The 20,822-nt window shown below is 42.0% G+C and overlaps 2 protein-coding genes and 1 long non-coding RNA gene across 5 annotated transcripts; 2 read left to right on the top strand and 1 right to left on the bottom strand.

The window, feature by feature from the left end:
• The first annotated feature begins 152 nt into the window (after positions 1-152).
• Positions 153-12,074, top strand: FH (fumarate hydratase). Of its 2 annotated transcripts, none has more exons than XM_080976846.1 (10): positions 153-306; positions 4,716-4,850; positions 5,947-6,057; positions 6,734-6,910; positions 7,486-7,668; positions 7,886-8,051; positions 8,722-8,925; positions 9,678-9,805; positions 10,639-10,792; positions 11,879-12,074. In XM_080976846.1, the coding sequence occupies exons 1-10, from the start codon at positions 193-195 to the stop codon at positions 12,019-12,021; spliced, it is 1,515 nt and encodes a 504-aa protein (XP_080832972.1). In that variant the 5' UTR covers positions 153-192; the 3' UTR covers positions 12,022-12,074. The 2 variants fall into 2 exon arrangements, with proteins under 2 accessions (XP_080832972.1, XP_080832973.1); XM_080976847.1 differs by lacking the exon at positions 153-306 and adding an exon at positions 4,436-4,567.
• LOC308460638 lies at positions 4,856-15,115 on the bottom strand. 2 transcript variants are annotated; one of them, XR_013978670.1, is made up of 2 exons: positions 14,975-15,115; positions 4,856-5,183 (listed from the first exon to the last, which is right to left on the bottom strand). It is a non-coding gene; the product is annotated as an uncharacterized lncRNA (long non-coding RNA). The 2 variants fall into 2 exon arrangements; XR_013978671.1 differs by lacking the exon at positions 14,975-15,115 and adding an exon at positions 10,854-11,872.
• CHMP5 (charged multivesicular body protein 5) lies at positions 13,790-20,389 on the top strand. Its single transcript, XM_080977119.1, has 8 exons — positions 13,790-13,963; positions 15,061-15,165; positions 15,649-15,695; positions 16,441-16,534; positions 16,621-16,692; positions 17,068-17,176; positions 18,310-18,422; positions 19,809-20,389. Exons 1-8 carry the CDS (start codon positions 13,895-13,897, stop codon positions 19,857-19,859), a joined length of 660 nt encoding a protein of 219 aa, XP_080833245.1. The 5' UTR covers positions 13,790-13,894; the 3' UTR covers positions 19,860-20,389.
• Positions 20,390-20,822: the final 433 nt, after the last annotated feature.

Raw genomic sequence — 20,822 nt, 5'->3', positions numbered from 1 at the left:
TGGCTGTCCTCGTCGAGCCCGCCCCTTTTGCTTTTTTTTTTTTTTAAAGCCCTGCTCCGTTTCCTTGATTGGCTCGCTCAGGTAACATGGGGGCGGGCGAAACCCTCCTTCCTCCCACCCCATTGGCTGCGACTCCGCCCACTCCCCCTCCCCCTCCCCCCGCCCGCGGCGCCTCCCTCCGCAGCCTCCGCCATGTACCGCTCGCTCCGCTCCCTCCAGCGCCTGAGCTTCGCCAGGGGCGCCGCCGCCCACGCGCGCCAGAGGGGCCCGCCGACCTGCAGCCGCCACGCGCAGCCACGGAGGATGGTGAGCCGCGCCGCCGCCCCCCCCCCCGCTGCGCGCGCGCTCCAGGGAGAGGGAGGGAGGGAGGGAGGGAGGCGCAAGGGCGCCGAGAGGTGACCTTTGCCGGCCTCTGGCGGGACAGGCGCCTCCTGCGCGGCGGCTGAGGGAAAGAGGCGGCGGAGGATCGGGCCCCTTCCCGCCTCCCGCCTCAGGTTTCTCTCTCTCCACATATATAAATTTCAAAACTTCCGTGGCTTTTATTATTACTGCTTTCGCATTCCTGTCCCTTTTCTCCCTCCCAGGAGCTCCCCGTCATTTAGCCCCCGCAACAACCCTGTGAGGGAGGCCGGGCGGGATTCAAACCCGGGTCCGCGTCCTGGGCGAGGACAACATTTGACGGCCCCTCCCTCACATAGCCCTCATTTTCACAATAATTCATTTTGGTACAGCTGCTTTCTCAAACGGATCTGTTCAGTGTTGTTGTTTTGCGCCCCTTTGCCGCCCTGTGCGTGGGATCCGCCAGCAGCGTCCCAAATCCAGCGCTGCTCCCCTCCTTAGGATGCCAAGCTCTCTGAATTGGGAAGTGGCCCCTTAGGAAGAGGGAGGCTTGCCTCCAAGTAAAGATGAATATAAAAGTACCTTGTTTTTAAGGGCCTGCGGTGGTGGTGGCTGTTAAACACCCAAGGTTCACAACATAAAAACCCAAAACTACATTACGTGGTACAGTGATACCTCGGGTTACATACGCTTCAGGTTACAGGCTCCGCTAACCCAGAAATATTACCTCGGGTTAAGAACTTTGCTTCAGGATGAGAACAGAAATTGTGTTCTGGCGGCACAGCAGCAGGAGGCCCCATTAGCTAAAGTGGTGTTAAGAAGATTTTCAGGTTAAGAACAGACCTCCAGAAGGAATTAAGTTCTTAACCCGAGGTACCACTGTATGTATTTGTAACCTTTGTTTCTTAGGGAATGTGAGTGGGATTGGGCTGCATGAGTGTGAGCTGCTTCAAGTCTCACTTCATCTCACTACTACAAGAATATTTCTGGTGTTTGCTGGACCAAAGCGTCCATCACCCTCAACCTTTAGCCATGCTGGCAGTTGCAAGCAGGTCGGCTGCTCCTGCACCTGCTGCTTTGGGGCTGCTGGTCCTTCCCCTGCTGTGAAGTTCTTCCAGGCACAAACCTCTATTGTCCCTTGGCCCCAAGGCTGGTGGTTCACCCAAGTGAACCGTGACATTATTCTGGCCAGGAATGCAGTAGGGGTATGGGCTCCCTTAAAAAGCAAAGTATTCTGTACCCCCTTAAAAAGATACAGAAGCTCTGATTTTCCTCCCCTCCTCCCTATTTGTGGGGGTTTCTTCTGGTCACCTTCTGTGTTAATGGTAATGTTATAATTGCCTCTGAGCAACTTAACGTGAAGTAGGGTGAGCCCCTTAGGTGGTAGAACTAGGAAAAGTTCACTACTGTATATTAATATTCTGGTATGCCATGTAAACTGAAATATTTTATTAAAAACCAATTTAGTAAAGTACAGTTGTATTTATTTAATACTTATATTTTAAGATGAGAATACCATACATGGAATGAATGTTAAGGAAATGAAGCATAGAAAATTTAACATTCTGCTTTTAAGCAGAGCAGTGCATTCAATTTTTTATAATAATCTAAAAAAGTTAACTACAGCTTTGAAACTGCCCAGTTTGAATGGGGTTGTATCCATTCATTGTGTTAGGAATTAATTTTTGAAGTGATGTATTTCTGAAAATTGTTCCCCCCCCCCCCCCCCGCCACACAAGGTTTCCTACACTACATCACTGGGGACTGATAAGGCTAGATTCGACCTCTTGGCCACTGTTGCTCCAGCCAACTGTCAAATGAAATAACCGTTTTCATCAGTTCATCAGCATTTAATTCTTTTTGGCTATTTGTTTAGGCTGTGCATGCATACAGTTGTAGATGAGCACTTCCTGATAACTGTCCAGCAATAACATGTAACAATAACAGTAACAAATGCAGCAGTTGTTCCAGCGACTGAGTGACAGGTCACACTAGTTCTTGACATTTATTGAACATTATTTTCTGAGGGAGAGTTAGAAACTCATTACTGCATAACATTCTGATCTTCTAAGCTAAATAGGCTACTTAAGATGCTATTTTAAAAATCCCTTTACATTAACTTGGTTGTAGGAAATGGAGTCTTTTGAAAGTAATTCTCCAACCTCTGACACAATCACTCTGGACAAGTCTGTGGCTTGTGTCTCTTCCCTTTTCTTGATGTCTCTCCTCCACCCCAACACACATTCCCATGACTTAGTAATAGTGTGACATTTTCCCAAGGTTTCTGAAATAACAATATTGCATTTAGAAATGTGCCTTAAAACTGTGTGACTTTATAGCAGTGTTGAAGATATATCACTAAATATATGCTATGACACATTTACTATGGCTTAATATATTGAACATATATGATGAGTATTCTGTCACTACTATTCTGTTTCTTTAAAGCTAAGCTATATATCATAAATGAGCCAGAGATAACTCTTCCTTTGTTTGCAGTAAGAGGTCTGTTTCTCACTATCTGATACTAGTCCAGTATTGATTGATGTTTTTATTGTAGAGCAGTGAGAAAAATTATTATTTCCCAAAAAATAATGATTCAAAATCCTGCTAATTATTATTATTTAATTACAGTGGTACCTCGAGTTAAGTACTTAATTCGTTCCGGAGGTCCATTCTTAACGTGAAACTGTACTTAACCTGAAGCACCACTTTAGCTAATGGGGCCTTCTGCTGCTGCCGTGCTGCCGAAGCACAGTTTCTGTTCTCATCCTGAAGCAAAGTTCTTAACCTGAGGTACTATTTCTGGGTTAGCGGAGTCTGTAACCTGAAGCGTACCACTGTATTTGAAAGTTAAACTTACAACAATTGCATTTTCCAATAAACCTTGCTAATCTCATGTAATTTGTGATGCAATCTTTTACGTCACAACAGTTAATATTTAAAAGGCAAAAGTACAAATATGGTTAAGTTGTTTGACCTCTGAACTGTATCTTGGCAAAAAGGCACAATGGAGAAACATGTCTGTTTGGTATTGTTATCGGAGTTTGAGAACAGCAAATTGTAAGAACTTCATAGTAAAATCTGTGGCTGAGAGGTAAAACAATTCTACAAACCTATATGCATGATCAATTGTCCCTGTGAAAGTGTGTACTACTTGAGATAACCTGATCAGAATGGTCCATCCCAAAGACTGGTGGATCCAGCTGAATTTTGGACATCTCTATGGAATTTCTCTTCTTGTCATGCTTTCGACTTGTTCAGCCTGAGAAATGTGGACAGGATTTCTGGGTATGTGTTGTTGATCACATGATTTGCTTGAGCTTTCCTATCCTGCCTAACTAAAATGACTAGAGTGGAGCAGGATGTCTAGCGGAAATGATGCAAACCTTATTAAGTAACAGATCCCTGGGAAGAGAGATTGAGTTGTAGCTCTGTGTAGGGACTAGTGCTCTCCTAACAGCTCTCTGTTCATGTTTTATTTGTGGTCAAGGACAGTTTTTAACTCTTTCATTTGTACAGTTGTAAATTTTCAGAACATATTTTGTATAGCCAGCCATCCAGCTATATCTGTATCTTACTGTATTTGATTCCTTTGCTATGGTTTGTGGCTGACGCAAATAAAGATTTTATCTATCTCTCTGCACACTTAACAAAGTACATTTCCCAGGAATCAGAATTATTTGGGGGAAAGCCATTAAGGTTTAAAGTGATATGATACTGCTTTAAATATATAGAGCAGATGTGGCCTGCATATCATTAAATTAAAAAATATATATTTCTGAAGACTGAAAGAAAAATGTGCCCCACTTTCAAGGCTGTCTCCTGTACATAAGATTCTGTTACTGCTCAATTATTGTTCAAGCAGAATCACATTACTAGACATATTTTTTGGCAGAAATAAAATGTTCTAACGGTGAACTCTTCCATTACCTGGCTAGGATCCATAGAATTGTTTATGCGAGGCCCTTGCTCTTCTGTCCTAGGATAATTGCTGACTCCCCACCCCCTTTGAACCCATGATATAATCACCAACTACTTCTGAACCTCCCATCTGTTTCAAAATCAGATTCCCATGCAGCTGGGGAGGGTGCTTTTGGACTTTACATCTAAATACTTCCCTATTGGGCTCAGGGAACTAGTTTGATCACAGAACTCTGGCTCCTAGCAGCAGAAGTTTTCTTTTTGGTTCTGCTTCTGCCCATTGATCCACAGAATTTGAACCATGGTGTGTATTATGACCCTGGTGCCTTTTCTGATAAGATACTTTTAAAAACAGTAACTTTCTGGCATTCTGTGCTAACATTTAAGTGTTTCTATTGTTACTAGGAGAGCGGTCTCTTCATTTTAACTCTTGATTTTTTTTCCTTCCTCAGGCCAGTCAGGACTCATTTAGAATAGAATATGATACCTTTGGTGAACTCAAAGTTCCAAATGACAAGTATTACGGTGCACAGACTGTGAGATCCACAATGAATTTTAAGATTGGTGGAGCAACAGAACGGATGCCAGTGAGTAATTCAAAGTTGAATTTATTCTCTACAACAGGCGTGGGAGAGTCTCTGGCATGGGTCCCAACTTGGCTGGTGAGGCCATTTCCCCCTAACAATTCTCTCCTGCCCCACACCTAACATTATATGTGACATCAGGAGTGGGGCAGGTAGAAATGCCGCTGTCAAGGTAGAATTAGGTGCCTTAAAGTGCTTCCAATTGTTGCTTGGCAAAGGGGACTTGCTGTTAGTGCCGACCAGCCGACTGGCCCTTTCAGGAAGCTGGTTGCTACTGGCTACACTATGAAGTTCACCACTGAGAACTTCATAGCATGCCTGATCCCTGTGGGCTTCCTGTAAGAAGAGAAGAAGAAGAGATTGGTTTTGATGTCCCGCTTTATCACTACCCTAAGGAGTCTCAAAGCGGCTAACAATCTCCTTTCCCTTCCTCCCCCACAACAAACACTCTGTGAGGTGAGGCTGAGAGACTTCAGAGAAGTGTGACTAGCCCAAGGTCACCCAGCAGCTGCATGTGGAGGAGCAGGGATGCGAACCCGGTTCACCAGATTACGAGTCTACCGCTCTTAAACGCTGCACCACACTGGCTCTCCACACTGTAAGCACTCGGTGCTCTCAGGAAGCTCTCTCAGATCTGCACTTGCATCGCTACTGTAAGCACAAGGGGAAGCACCTGACATGATTATGGTATCAAGATGATTGACAGGTGGTATACCCTGGCCAGCTGTCATAATTATCGGTGAACTGTCAATCCTGTTTCTTGCCAGTGCTCTAAAAGCAAGCTTGGTGTCTCGTGCAGTATAATATCACTTAGAACTGAAAGAGGTTGATTTTTGACAAAAATCTTCTATTTTGAAAGTTGAGACTGATGGGGGAATGTGTTGCCCTAGTATGTTTTCTTACTGGTTAATATTGTTTTTTTGATTCACATATAACTGCAACAATTTTTGGTCCTATCAATAGAGTACAATGTGGAAAGTGATAAGAATGCCTGGCTGTATCAATTGGGCTTGTTTAGAAGGAAACAATGCAATTAAAATGGCTTCCTCTATTTTATATGCATGTACAATATCACCATTCTTATTTTTTAAAATCTTAGGTCCAAGTAATAAGAGCTTTTGGTATCCTAAAGCGAGCAGCTGCTGAAGTAAATCAGGATTATGGCCTGGAGCCAAAGATTGCCAATGCCATTGTGAAGGCAGCAGATGAGGTAATATTTTAATATAAAAGCTCTGCATAATTGAACCAGGATTGATGTACTGAATTCTTTGCAGATATTTTGTCTTCTCAAAATGATAATGCCTTCATCAGCCTGAGATGCAAATAATGTTCCCATGGTCCTTTTGCATTGGTCAGAATGTTTGGTGCTGCCCAATGTCAGTTGCATGATACTTGTCACAGACACTATGCAAAGTGGCAAAGAGTGAGGCAGGCTCTTTGAAACAGCTTTGTAACTAGTTAAAAAACTCTTGTCAGGCTCCTTCCAGTATCATTGTTTCGTGTAAACCTTCTTTGTGGTAGTTTAAATATTTTTTTGACTAGTACTTTCCTTATGCTAAAATTAGTCTGAAACAGTTAACACAGCAGAAAAACCTATCTAGATTGGATCATTCTTCTCATCCTGCTTTATTTAGGATATTTTGCAGAGGTATGTGATGATATAAGGTTTGCATGACTCCTTTGAGGAAGAAGCATGTAGTGGGGTGTAAACACACCTCATCACAGAAACTGAATGTTTTAAGTGTACAATATGGATTTTAAACCTAGAGCTTTAAAGGTTATTTAGTGTCTGTTCAATGTTATCTCCTTTAGTAGTTCAGTAGTGTTTCATATAAATTGATGGCACTGTAAAACAATGTGTAACAATGATAAATGTGTTTTTGTAGGTATCTGAAGGTAAATTGAACGATCATTTTCCTCTAGTGGTGTGGCAAACTGGATCTGGAACACAGACGAACATGAATGTTAATGAAGTCATCAGTAATAGAGCCATTGAGATACTGGGAGGTAAACTGGGGAGCAAGGACCCAGTGCATCCGAACGACCATGTTAATAAAAGCCAGGTCACTATGTGCTCCTTCCAAATATTCTTGCTGTGTGTTTACATTACATATTATCTACTAAAAGGTCAAAATATTTATTTTTCAAATAGGTTTTGTTTGCTTAGGTGCAAGGTGTTTCAAAGGGGGGAAATATCACTTCAGTTCTTGGCATGCTGCCAGCTACCAAAACATTTTTGAACAAAAATAAACTATGAAATGTGGCATCCGATCTTTAAAACTTATCATATGATTATTTGCTTGGGATGCTGAATTGCTCTTTGTGTTGTTGCATATAAACAGTGATAAGGGAATCACTAATCGATTGCTACATCCAAATGTCACATACTGTGTGTACATAAAATCATCCCCTTTTTACCTATATGGAATTTCTTTCCATTAACTGACCTATACTGTGTCAAGCTTGGGACTCTTACGATTTGTGTTCCTGATTTTGTTACTGCTTGTGGCATCATAAATAGGAGGATGTGTCCTTTTTACATGCTTTTGAGAGTTTTCCTACATTGAGCAGTCTAGGAACAGATAAATAGTAAAAGAGATGTTCAGATAACAAGCATCTTGTGTTTGCATCTTCTCAGAGCTCAAATGACACGTTTCCAACAGCAATGCATATTGCTGCTGCACAAGAAGTTCATGAAGTGCTGTTGCCGGGGCTGCAGAAGCTTCAGGATGCCCTTGATGCCAAATCAAAAGAATTTTCCAAAATTATTAAAATTGGGCGTACTCATACACAGGATGCAGTTCCCCTTACCCTTGGGCAGGTAAAAAAACATTTTGACATATTGTATGAAAGTTCTATTTATCTCTTGGAAGGAGTGGGGGGACTCATTGCAAACATTAACTTTGTTTCCAGTCAAAAGGCATATCTTTGACTAGTGATAAGTGGCTCATTTATGTTAAATTCTCACATGGAATGAGAATAATCTGGACAATAATATGACCTTGTTTGGCTATCCCTCTTTTTTTTCTCCTTTGAAGGAATTCAGTGCTTACGTGCAACAAGTCAAATATGGAATCACTAGGATCAAATCAGCCATGCCAAGGGTCTATGAGCTGGCAGCTGGTGGCACTGCTGTTGGCACAGGACTGAATACAAGAATTGGTTTCGCTGAGAAGGTGGCTGCTAAGGTGGCTGCACTTACAAGTAAGGGAGGACATGAAGGAAACTTCTGATAGCCTCTTAGAGAATTGAAATATAATTGTCAGAGGAAACAACAAAGCAAAAGAAATGGGAGAGTAACTGCCTTTTCTAGAAAGAAAAAGCAGTGCTATATTCTGTAGCCCCTTCTCTCCATGTTTCATCTACCTAAGCTTATTTGTACATTGGAGTTCTGCTGTACCAAAGGAAGCTGATGACTGGATTTATCAGCCTATTTCCTGCATCAACAAGGTTATGAACAGATAAAGCTTGAACTATATTCTTCAAATGGACCATCCAAAGATTTTCAACTGCTGGGGGAGGACATAGGAGCATTGGGATCTGAAGCACTGGAGGGTAATGGTCTAATTTTAGCAATACCTTCTTAACACCCCGGTTTCCAGCATTAGATTTAATATAGGTAATTAGATATTTTGTATTTAATAAATTGTTTTCTTTTGCCCATTAATTATTAGCCTGGGAGCCCTTGGAGATAAGAGTACCTAACTTTGTTTATAGATATCTGCCCAGAGCTGATTATAAAGTGAACGGTCGATATAAAATGTTTTTGTTTTTTAAGAGTACTTGAGCTATCAGTATGTGCATCAAATGCAAGAGTCGATGGATGGGATGCTCATGTATATATATATATATATATATATCATTCTTTCATTAGACTTGCCCTTCATTACTGCTCCAAACAAATTTGAAGCCCTTGCTGCTCATGATGCCCTGGTTGAACTGAGTGGGGCAATGAATACCGTGGCTTGCAGCCTGATGAAGATAGCTAATGACATCCGTTTCCTGGGTTCTGGACCTCGATCTGGTTTGGGGGAGCTAATCTTGCCTGAAAATGAACCTGGAAGCAGTATTATGCCAGGTACAATGTGGTTTTTGTTAATTTTGTGTTAATAAATAATGAGCTAGCATCTTTGACCATACATTTTAACGTACAACTTTACATATTTTTCAGTTTTTGCCTTCAAATATATATGTAAGCAGTACTGTTTTTTGCTGCCAGTTTATGGAAACGGGGTGGAGCAATCTGTACTGACACAAAAAATTATATATCAAGATCATTTGGAAAAACTGTGGTAACAGATTATTCATGAGTAGTAGATGATATTATTGTGTCTTCAAGAATTCTGGCAGATGTTCCAACATTTAGAACCATATCAGGCTTGTATTTTTGAACAATTTATTCTAGCTGCAGACTGCTAACATAACTTGCATGTTGCATAAATTGCTTGTATTTTTAGTGAATTCAAGTGAGGACTGATTTACATTTGGCAGGCACACAGTATTTTATCTTACGGTAATTGTTTTTCTCAAATTATTTTTCTCAAATTATTGCTGTAATTAGATCTGCCTTTGAAACCATGCCATTTGGAGCTATTTGCTTTCAGTAGAATCTTCAGTGTTCTATTATCTACATAAATGTGCCCCAGGTTCTGTATGATCACATCCAGAGTTGGGGGTTTTTTGGTACTAAATCTTTTAAATAATACTTTAGTAGCTCATTTGTAAGAGTTCCCTTTAAGAGAAGAAATGAATGGTTTTTTAAAAGTTGGAGAGATAGTAATTTGAGGTCTTTTCCTTCTCTTCTTTTCTCTCCCTCCCTGCTTTTTACAGGAAAAGTGAATCCTACTCAGTGTGAGGCCATAACCATGGTGGCAGCTCAGGTGATGGGGAATCATGTTGCTGTTACAGTAGGAGGCAGCTGTGGCCACTTTGAGCTGAACGTCTTTAAACCCATGATTGTACGTTTGAAGTTCTAATTACATGACGTAGATGTCATATTTTAGTGCATGGTTAGAGGGGCTTCGTAATTGTAATGAGTGGATAATTGAGTTTTGCTGGAGTCGCATCTTATGCACGAGCTCATTTTAATTTTGGGCCCTAGCATTGCATTACAGGAGAGGCTAGCCTGAAAGCCTTATCTTACCATTTAAAAGAAATGTTGGCTACTTCCATGGGATCCCCATGCCTGCATTGTTGACTTCCTCCCCTCCCAATCTTCCTTGGTTCTAGTGTGTGGATGAGTGGAAATGACCGCAGGCCTATGGATGTGGAAAGGGGGTCTTTCCTGTTGAACAAGTCTTAAATCCAGTGAATTCAAAGCCTCCCCTGCCACATCCCTAGAACTTCCCATGTTGGAACCTAATGCCAGCTACTGCCAGAGGAAATCCCTACTGGCACATGCCCACTGAGCTTTCCACAGGCGGAGGGGCGGATTTCTGCAGTAATGGCTGTGCTATGGGAGGGACACTTCCATGCAATCCTAACTCCTTTCAACTCTGTGGATCTGGGAGCTAGGGTTGTTCCAAAAAACTTACGGACATAAAAATTTAAAACTTGGTTATTATTTTGTCAAGCTGCAATTCTGGAGTCCTTGTCAAAAAAACCACAAACCAGTTGCTTTACTATAGGCTTCTTAAAATATCAGCTATTGAGATTCCATATCCAGTTGTGTTAAAAGGGTTAAATATTGCCGTCTTGACTTTTATTGAACAGAAAGTGAAAATGTAGTATAGCAGCTAGTCTTCTAAATCAGCACCTGTGATTTTTAATTGTATTTTAATATTTCATTTAGATTAAAAATGTGCTACACTCTGCACGACTCTTAGGAGATGCCTCTGTTTCTTTCACTGACAATTGCGTGATTGGAATACAAGCCAACACAGAGAGGATCAACAAACTAATGAGTGAGTCGCTCATGCTGGTGACTGCCCTTAATCCCCACATAGGTAAGTGTCTAACACATGCCAGTCATGACTCATGTGAAGTGCTTAAAGTGAATCTAGTTACCTGCTTGAGCAGATTTCCAGAGACCTGGAATGCTGGCCTTGGTACGTCTGTAACGGAAGGAGGGTAGGTTATGGTCCCATGGGAAATGTAAAGACTACACATAGAAATGTAATAAAAGGGGGAAGAGCATTAATTGTGCCACACTTCCCAGAGCTTTAGTTAACACAACTGTTTCACTATTTGAATTCTAATCTAACACCCAGATACTGATTGCAAAAAAGGAGAGGAACATAACAGCGTGCTGGCCTGAACATGAGAAGCTGCCATATAGCTAGTCAGACCTTCAGTCCATCTAGTTCAGTAATGGGCTACCCTGACTGGCAGTGGCTGCCTGAACCTGCATGAAGCTGATGCTCCACTGCTGAGCTATGACAGCTATTCTTGCTTAGAAGTAGCTGCAACATTAATATACAGTACTTTGTAATTGGTGTGATGTTGACTGCTCAGAGACAATCTCCATTTGGGAGTGGAGGCCCAAATGAATGTATTGATAGATAAAGGGCTGTCACTGAAATAGCAACGCTGTCTCAGGCTCTCTCCTCTTCCACTAGGGATTCAGTGTACAGTGTAGATGTCATTATGCTACAGGTTTCATTGTCTGCATTTTCATGAGCAGCTTCCACATGCTCCCAAGGACACAGAGTACAGTGGTACCTGGTTGTGCACGTGTCAGGTTATGAGCTGCACTAACCCAGAAATAGTGGCTCCCAGAGGCAAACTTTGCCCTGGGATGCAAGTGGAAATCGCATGCTGGAGGCGCACGTGCAGCGGGAGGCACGCTTTCGCTAATGGCGCCTCATGTTAAGAACAGTTTCAGGATAAGAACGGACCTCCGGAACAAATTAAGTTCGTAACCAGAGGTACCACTGTAGTAGCAGTTACTGTTAAGTTTAGAAAGCAGGTGACTTCGTCGTTTGGTTTCTCATTGATCTAAAAATTATCTCATATGACTTTTCCTTTTACATTATGTGTGTAAAGGCTGTTCATTAAACATAATAAATGGAACTGACTGACTTTTACATTAGGTTATGACAAGGCGGCAAAGATTGCCAAAACGGCACATAAAGAAGGGTCGACACTAAAAGAAACTGCTATCAAGCTCGGATTTCTAACATCAGAACAATTTGATCAGTGGGTAAAGCCAGAAGATATGTTGGGTCCTAAGTAACTGTGACAAATGTAGTACAAACAGAAAATAAATAAATTGTATAAAGTAAACAATTTTATCTGTTTCTGTTATGAAACCAGTTGCATTTTGTCTCTGAAGTGGTGGGGCTTTCTATGGTAGGTATGTAACTTTGTATGTACTTCAAATATCTTAATGAAAATGCATCTTGTTTACAGACAGCAGTGTTTTTAAAACAGTCCCTCAAATTATTGCAAAGTTGAATTTATAGGGCTGTTCGTATTCATAAAATCAATAACATGCTGAACTCAACATGTCTTTACTAAAAATATACACATTCATAAGCACCAGCACACAGCGGCAGTTAAGCGCAGTGGTTAAAACAGACACTCCTTAAAAAGCTGAATGATGCTCTGATGGTGTTTCCTGCTTGGCAGGGGGTTGGACTCGATGGCCCTTGTGGTCTCTTCCAACTCTATGATTCTATGTCCCCTACCCTTAGAAGACAGGCACCAACACTGTATAGCTTTGCTTTATCCTGAAACAAGTGTTGGTGCCTGATGAACCCATAAAGGGAGGGCATTCCACAAATGGGGCACCACCACAGAGAAGGCTCTTATCCTGCATCATTGTTATAAATGAACTTCATCTGCATAGAACTCAGAAGAGCTGCCTCCTCCTTCTCCAGGTTTGTTGCTGAGCTTCTACAATCAAGAGAGAGAACTATGTTTAACAATGTAAAGGTGCACTAGAAACCTGAATTGTATTTCATGTTTGCTGCAAGACAGTGATGAGCCAACCTGTGCTTTTGTCACTCATCTGCAGGACATTTACTCCATCACTGTGGGGGAGAGTGATCTCTTGGAAGATGGTGGTGGTAGTAGTTGGGAATACAATATTGGGAGAAGAACAGCACAATACAAAGCAGGTGGCAAGGGCCGCTCTGAATATCTGCAAAGCTCCACTGCAGCATTGTGAGAGCATACAAACTGCTTGATTCTGCTCCACTCTCTGGCAGCCATTTTGTGACTGGCGCTCACAGCTTTTTCAAATCCTGTAACACACCCACTGTTGAAAAAGACTGGTTTACTCCCTGTGACAAAGAGGCATATTAAACATTATTTGTGGAGAGAGTGGCTAGGAAAAGCCTCAACATAATACTACAAGCAAAGCTCGTCCAAAGAGGCTGAGAGAGAGGGTTCGCGACAGACACAAACTGGTCTGCTTGAGAGCCAGGGTGCCACAGTGCTTAAAGTGTCCAGCTCTGGCCTAGGGGAGACCAGGGTTCGAATGCCCCCCACACTCGGCCATCGTGAAGTTCGCTGGTTTTGCCCTTGGGCCACGGTCGCTTCCTTTTCTCAGCCCTAACCTACCTCACAGGGTTGTTGTGGAGGATTAAATGAGAAGGAAGGGGGGCAGAGAGAACCTTGAGCTCCTTGAAGAAAAACAGGCGGGATATCTTAATGCAATAAATAATATTAACAACAACATTCCTCGATCATTGCCAAACAGTCTCTCCCCCTTCCTCAGGTCGGATTCCCATAACAGAACTACGGTATTTCAATAGGGCACAACCCCGTCATTCTAGGGCTGTACAAGCAAACGGCAACAATAAATAAACAGTAAATAAATAAAGCATATATAGTGAATAATGTAAACAGAGGCCCCGCCCTCCGAGGCCCTTCCCCCGAGGGCAGGGCGGGCGCGTCGCTTCGTCTGCGCGAGGCTCCTTCCTTCCGCCTTTCCTTAAGGCGTCGCTTTCGATGACGTAAAGCATCACGTGGCATCCCTGTTTAGCCCTCTTCCGCGCTTGTGATTGGCGGGCGCCGCCGGTTGCTTCCGGGTTCGGTGTTGCTTTCGGCGGCGTCGCTCTTCCCGGAGGGGCCCCCACTGCGATCTTGCTCGTCTCGCCAAGATGAACCGCTTCTTCGGAAAGTCGAAGCCCAAGGCGCCGCCTCCCAACCTGACGGACTGCATCGGCACGGTGGGCGCCCTTGCTTCGGGGTGGGGGGGGCGGGGCTCCGTCCCGTTGCTATAGAAACCCAGCCTACAGCACCCCCCCCCCACCTCGGGGTCCTGCAGGAATGATGCGGAGCCTTCGCTTTGCCAGGCCTGACCATGGGGGGGGGGAGTGAGGGGGTAGAAAGTAGATCACGGCCCCCCCATCGCCAGTGGATCACCTGATCCCGACTGCTCCAGGATCTGAGCTTTCCAGAGGAATCGCAGAGCGCTGGAAGGGGTACCCAAAGGGAAGCCGCCCATTATTATTATTATTATTATTATTATTATTACTACTACTACTACTAATACATCTCTGCTATGCCTTGTCCCCCTTACAACACAACTTATGGGTAAAAATAAGGACAACTAAAAACAGAAAGAGAGAGAGAGAGAGAAGCATTAAAAAGCATTTAAACACACATACCCTGGCAGATTAACAACTTATTCTGCGAAGATTTCAGAAGGAGAGAGGGGGTCAGACTGTGCCTTGGCCAAAAGCTTGGCAGAACACCTCCGTCTTGCAGGCCCTGTGGAAAGATGTCAAATCCCGCAGGACCTTAGTCTCAAGGGCAGCCCCACGTAGAGTGAGTTACAGTAATCAAGCCTGGAGGTGACCGTCGCGTGGATCACAGTGGCTAGGTCAGGGCAAGAGAGGTAAGGAGCCAACTGCTTAGCTTGGCGGAGATGGAAAAATGCCACCTTTGTTGTAGCTGTAATCTGCGCCTCCATGGAAAGGGAGGTGTTGAAGATTTACTGTTCAAAGAGTAATCAATATCTCACTGGGCATATTCCTCCCCTTGGATGTGCCTATGTAGCTCTTTGGATCCAAGCCAAGATCATGGCAAAGGATGTTGCCTTGTTTACATATATAGCAACTAGTTTCTTTTAACGAGGTGAGTGAGCAGTGGTGGTCCCCGCATACCTCTTGCCCCAAGTGGCCTGTTATTGCATGTGTGGTACCATTGCATGGTAGGAGGATGCTTCCAAACATTACCTTGCCTGGCTAGAGAGAGTACTGATCCTTTTGTCATTCATAACTGAACTTTTTTTCCCTCTTCCTCATCTTTCCTTTTGCTAAAGGTGGATAGCAGAGCAGAGTCTATTGACAAGAAAATTTCCAGGCTTGATGCAGAACTGGTGAAATACAAAGATCAAATGAAGAAAATGAGGGAGGGGCCTGCAAAGGTAAGATGTGAACAATTTAGGGTGAGGCCACTCAAGCCATGTGACATGAAAACTAGTTTTCCAGGTTTTTAAAAATGTTGGTGAATGTCCACAATTGTTTTATTGTCTGAGGCCTGTGCCATGCAGGGCTTCAAGAAATACCTAATGTGTAAGACACACTGGGTGGCCATAGGCCAGTGGCATTCTCTCTGATTTACCTCACAAGGTGGTTTTCAGGATGAAAGGAAGTAGGTGGGAAAACAGAGGAAGGATGGGTTCAAATATATATATAAGTAAGTAATACTAGGGAGTTATTAGTTATTTAGCTTGCAAATTTTATTGGGTAGATTTCAGCATGAAGTACATTCTCATTTGTGCTTGTAAACCTCCTTGGATGTTGGTGTGGAAAGATAGTATATAAATCTTAAAAGTAAGCAATCTTGACTTTTTAAATGTTGCAAGTTAATCCTTGGCATTGACATCTTATTTTTACCTTTTCTCTAGAACATGGTAAAGCAGAAAGCCCTGAGAGTGTTGAAACAGAAGCGAATGTAAGTTTCATACTCTCTTCAACTTTATTTTTTGAAACGGAGTATTAATTTGAAAGGAGTGGAAACACATGCCCTTAACTTTTGGCTTCTCTTAGTTAACTAGACTACCATTGCCGCTACTCGACCATTCCCCAAGTTCTGTGGCTCATGCAGAGAATGTGGCAATAAGGAAGAGCAACCCCGCCAGCCCTAAGTTGCTATAATGGGGTGTTTCTCACACTGTGATGTTTCCTGGCTATAGTCACAGCCACCTACTTCCACTTCTAGCAGAGGCTGTGGCCTCAGTCCCAGCCAGCTGCACCATTGCCTGTTGGCAGAAAGAGAGAGAGAGATGTAAGTGGACACCAAGTTGGGGCATTGGGAGGAAACTCAAAATGCAGGAGCAGCCATGTTCCTTGGACATACGGAGGATAAGCAACCCATTTCACAGTTTTCAGCTTAACCTTCTTCCTTCACTGATTTGAAACTGGAGAATAAAGTTGTCTACAGTACAGTTGGTGTCACCTAGTAATATGACTGTCATAGTTAAAGGGCACATGCACTTAAAAAAACAATTTTTCCTTTCTTTGGGATCAAACTTCAGATTTCATACAGTGTTCTTGATCCACTGTCATGGAAAAAGGTGGGGTATAAATAAATATACAGTATAATAATAACAGTAATCTCTGGAATGGAGAACAGACAGCAGCTCTAGTTTGTGAGTTACCGTGACTCAGAGTCTGAAAGCTTTGTGTCTTGACCATAGGTATGAAAACCAACGAGATAACCTTGCTCAACAGTCTTTCAATATGGAGCAAGCCAATTATACCATCCAGTCTCTGAAAGATACAAAAACAACGGTAACTTTGGTTTTCATTTAAATTTTTACTTGCATTTATGTATGTGTTATAGTGGGTCTTAATATTTTACCTGGCTACTTCTCTAGGTTGATGCCATGAAACTGGGAGCGAAGGAAATGAAAAAGGCTTACAAGCAAGTAAAAATAGATCAGATTGAGGTAAGTTTCAGTGTTACATGAAAAATAATCACTGATGACTCTACAAGCATGTTTACACTTAAATCTGAATTAGAGAACCTTTTATAATGCCTCTCCCTCCCTCTGGAATGTGTCTTATTTTTATATCTGTCCCAAGGAATAAATATTATCAGTAGTATTTTGTATGAGCCAAACTGTTTTTGAGGCTAAAACTTTTTGTGAGCAAAAAAGAAAGGCAAAATGGATATCTGAACTGCATACCAGTCAAGTTAATTAAAAAGATTTTGTTCATTTTAGGCAAATAAATAGGACCTAATGAATGCTTACCATTGTTTCACAATCAAATAGACCTCTTACCTCCTGTCATTTGGATTTATATTTCATAATAAACTTCAGGACTTGCAAGACCAATTAGAAGATATGATGGAAGATGCTAGTGAAATTCAGGAAGCATTGGGTCGTAGTTATGGAACCCCCGAAATTGATGAGGAAGACTTGGAAGCAGGTGAGTTACAAATTAATTCTAACTGCAAAGCTAGGACGTAATGGGTTCAGGCAGATTATGCAGGCTCAATTCCAACATTGGTTAATCTAGGTTAAGGACGTTTTAACTTTTTTGATTTGCAAATCATTTGCAAACTGGAGAGACTGTTTGGGGCACTACATGCACACACCACAACTGTGTACACTCCCCTCTCTGTCAGCAAGTAGGGTTTGAAAAAAGTTTTCCCTTTTCTCCCCAGGCCTTTTTTTGTTGTTTGTGCACAGGGGATGGTCTTCCTGGAGGGTGTAGTTTGGGTAACAAATGTTAACCTTCCCTCCCTGGCTGCAACCTCCATGAAGATCATCCTCTGCAGTGATTCAGCTTGGAAAAAATGCTTTCCGTTGGCCACAATGCAAAACTGTTTTACAGACTAATTGCGTGATCCTTTCCTTGCCTTCCCTCCTGCAACCCTCACATTGTTCCTTCTCTATTGCGATTAGGTTTGTAGGCTTGATATATGCCTTCTGTTGTATCTTTTTTGGTGCGGAGGGAGACACATTTTCTGCAGGAGTGAATACTGTCCTCAGGAAGACTGCAGTTAGGCCTGGAAAAGTGTATTTTGTTAGCTAAAATATATGGCTTCCTTTAAACAACATATCAGCAGTCATTGGGTTGGGGGTGGGAAGAAGACCCTGCAGGAGCCTAGGAAGAACTTTGTTGGCACAGGTGTGCTCATGGGCACCTTGTTGGCGACCCCAGGATTAGTGTGATGTCCAAATTGATAAACCGGGTGCACCTGTGTCCCTTGTTACTGACTTTCAGGAAGAATCTCAAAACATTCCTGTCTACTAGGCAGTTGATGGCTGAAAGGCACTGTTCATGGCAACCCTGAGATTATCGGTTAAGGGAATCTTTAAAGTGTATTTTGTTTTAAGATGTTACATTATTGATCTTTTTGCTTTCCTGGGCTCCTTCAAGAGGGATATAAATTAAGTATTAGAGTTTATGCTATCTGAGGGCAATCTCTTCAGAAATGTTCATTTTATGTGCTGTACAATAGGTACTGAAATACTATTTCAAGTTCAGGGACAAGTTCAGCCACCCTCAGTTTTCCTGTTAGTGATAGACATTTTGTGTCCTAACAACAATTTTAGAGCTGGAGGCACTAGGTGATGAACTTCTAGCTGATGAGGATAGCTCCTATCTGGATGAAGCTGCATCTGTTCCATCAATTCCAGAAGGAACGCCAACTGAAGCAAAAAACAAAGTAAGTCTTCTTTCCCACCTCATATTATGCGCAATACATTTACAACAGCGTCACCAACATCAGACCCAATAGAATACAGTGCTTGGATAGGTTTATTGCCCTCATCCTTTTCTTTCTTTCTTTTTAATTATCTTGGGGGGGGGGGAATCAATATATTTATTAGGAAATATATCTGTATCTTCAGTACTAATAATTAAGCGGTATAAGTACAAAGGAACATTCGAAGCTGCATTATAATGCAAGTCAGGACATTGGTCCACCTAGCTCAGTATTGCTTACACTGGTTGCCAGCCGTTCTCAGGGGTGCAGGCAGGAATCTTTCCCAGCCTTAACTGGAGATACCAGACATTAAACCCTGGGACCTTTTGCATGCAAAACATGTGCTTTGAGTTATGGCCCTTTCCCAGGTAATGTATTTGATTGAACAGCTGTGGGCAGGGCAATAAGGCAAACAATGTTGGCAAACAATGTTGAAGAAAACTTAACTATGGTTTGGCATGTGGTTTTATGTTGTAAACTGCCCTGTGATCATCTTATGAAGGTTGGTATATAAATTTAATAAATAATCATTTTGCATGGTGTCGGAATTGAAAAATTAGGATTTGCAATCAGCCAGCAAGACAGAATGAGAACCCTGGTATGAAGTAAGTTTGCAAACCACAGTTTGTGGCTAGCTATAGTTTGGCACAGTGTTTGATTTGACAAGCTATCTATTGCCATCATGCCACCTCAAGGTTGCTGTACCATGGAAATAGGAGTAAACCCACAAAGCTGAGAGGCTGGAAAATAAAAGCAGACAGGTAGCTTGAAACCATGGTTTCCCTGGAAGCTCAAATCCTAGCTTGGGTTCTCAACTATGGTTAGTGCAGAGCAAAGTTCAGTGTTTGTTTAAATTGACCTTGTGCCTTAACCTTTTATGTTATGTACATTTTCTAAGTACCATTTGCTGCTTAATTTAAATTTATGACACAGTATAACACCCTGGTCCTGTATTCATATTACACCTTCACTGGGCAGACAAATGAGGCTGACTCTTTCTCCATTTATATATGAAAACAAAATGAAATATTTCTCTGGCTATCCTCAAACTAAATCTTGGTTGTATTATAGATAATCCTGTTAAATGGTGGTCTCTTGCCAGCTGTTGTCCTTCTACATTATCTTTGCCAAGCAAACATAATATCAGCCTTTGTTGCTAGCCTCCTTGAGTGTGTTAGAATGACAGTTGATGAAATATTAATAAACAAGTGGCTCCTGTGGTGTGGATGCACTGGTAGGTTCACTGTTTGCTGGTGCTGATATCTCAGGATATAGACAGTAAGATTAACATACATATTTTATATACTTTATACTATTAACCACAATTGTTTGCTTTTCCTCTCATAGGATGGTGTACTGGTGGATGAATTTGGATTGCCACAGATCCCTGCAACATAACTTCTCTAGCTCAGAAGGACTGCTGCTTTTCATCTTTCTTAAGAAGAATACCATGGGTGGTGCAGATAAAGCTTTCCAGTACCACTTGATATCACTACATAACAGAATGTAGAGTGAATGAGTGACAAATTCCCCTCCTTTTGAAGACATTTTATTACTAGCTTTTGTATTAACAGCAAGAAATTGGTACAACTCTTTCCTGCAGTGGGATCTGTTCACAAGTTCTGAAATTTGGCTTCATCACTCCTGTAGTGTTGTAGTATTATTCTGAAAATTACTTTGGGCTATTTATGGTTTTCTTTGATTTATATTTCTCCGGACTACAAAGGGCACTGTGATGGTATTTCTTAGACTAACTTTATTGTGCTTGCTTTAATCATGCATATTTTCTAATAATGCTACCATTTGCCATTTATTGTGGATATATTTGCTATAGCCCTTAAATGTAGCTGAGTAACAAATAGAAGCAAAGGAGATTACATTGTATAATCCATTTTGACCTAAATTATATACCGTTTAGGGTTGCTTGATCTCTATAGTGTTATTATTATTTTTTTAAGGTGCAGTTCCTTCTGTCTCAGTTATTGTTAAATATCAAGATGTCAACTTTTTGATGTCATTGGTCTCCAGCTGGTACAGGTGCTTGTGAAACTATGGTTTCTTCCATTTCTGCATGGGAACTATTTATGTGTTTCGGAATCCACAAATTTCAAAAAGCCTGAAGACCTTTGTCCCTCCCCATGTCTTAGTTTAAAAGCCTGGTCAGTAGCTCATTTTATTGGAGGGCCACTTTGAGGAGGGTGGGACAAGTCGGCCCCCAAGAGACAGTAAACCAGTCCCATTGTCAAAGCCACTACTCCCTCTGTGTACGTTGGTGTGGGTTGGCAGCTGGGACTTGGCCAGCTGCTAATACTCAAAGGGCTGGACCTGGCCAGGTAAAGGAAATAATCCACATTGCTATGT

This window comes from Podarcis pityusensis (genome assembly GCF_964106645.2).
Source record: "Podarcis pityusensis genome assembly, chromosome: 13".
NCBI lineage: Eukaryota > Metazoa > Chordata > Lepidosauria > Squamata > Lacertidae > Podarcis > Podarcis pityusensis.
The sequence above is the reverse complement of the archived record's forward strand: the minus strand, read 5'-3'. Positions and strand labels throughout refer to the sequence as shown.

Bases quoted from the DNA above. Each gene is read 5' to 3' on its own strand.
- CHMP5 (XM_080977119.1), top strand. From the start codon at position 13,895: ATGAACCGCTTCTTCGGAAAGTCGAAGCCCAAGGCGCCGCCTCCCAAC. The intron at 13,964-15,060 runs GTGGGCGCCCTT...CTTTTGCTAAAG, and splicing joins TGACGGACTGCATCGGCACG to GTGGATAGCAGAGCAGAGTC. The intron at 18,423-19,808 runs GTAAGTCTTCTT...TTCCTCTCATAG, and splicing joins CAACTGAAGCAAAAAACAAA to GATGGTGTACTGGTGGATGA.
- FH (XM_080976846.1), top strand. From the start codon at position 193: ATGTACCGCTCGCTCCGCTCCCTCCAGCGCCTGAGCTTCGCCAGGGGC. The intron at 4,851-5,946 runs GTGAGTAATTCA...TTAAAATCTTAG, and splicing joins GAGCAACAGAACGGATGCCA to GTCCAAGTAATAAGAGCTTT. The intron at 10,793-11,878 runs GTAAGTGTCTAA...CTTTTACATTAG, and splicing joins TGCCCTTAATCCCCACATAG to GTTATGACAAGGCGGCAAAG.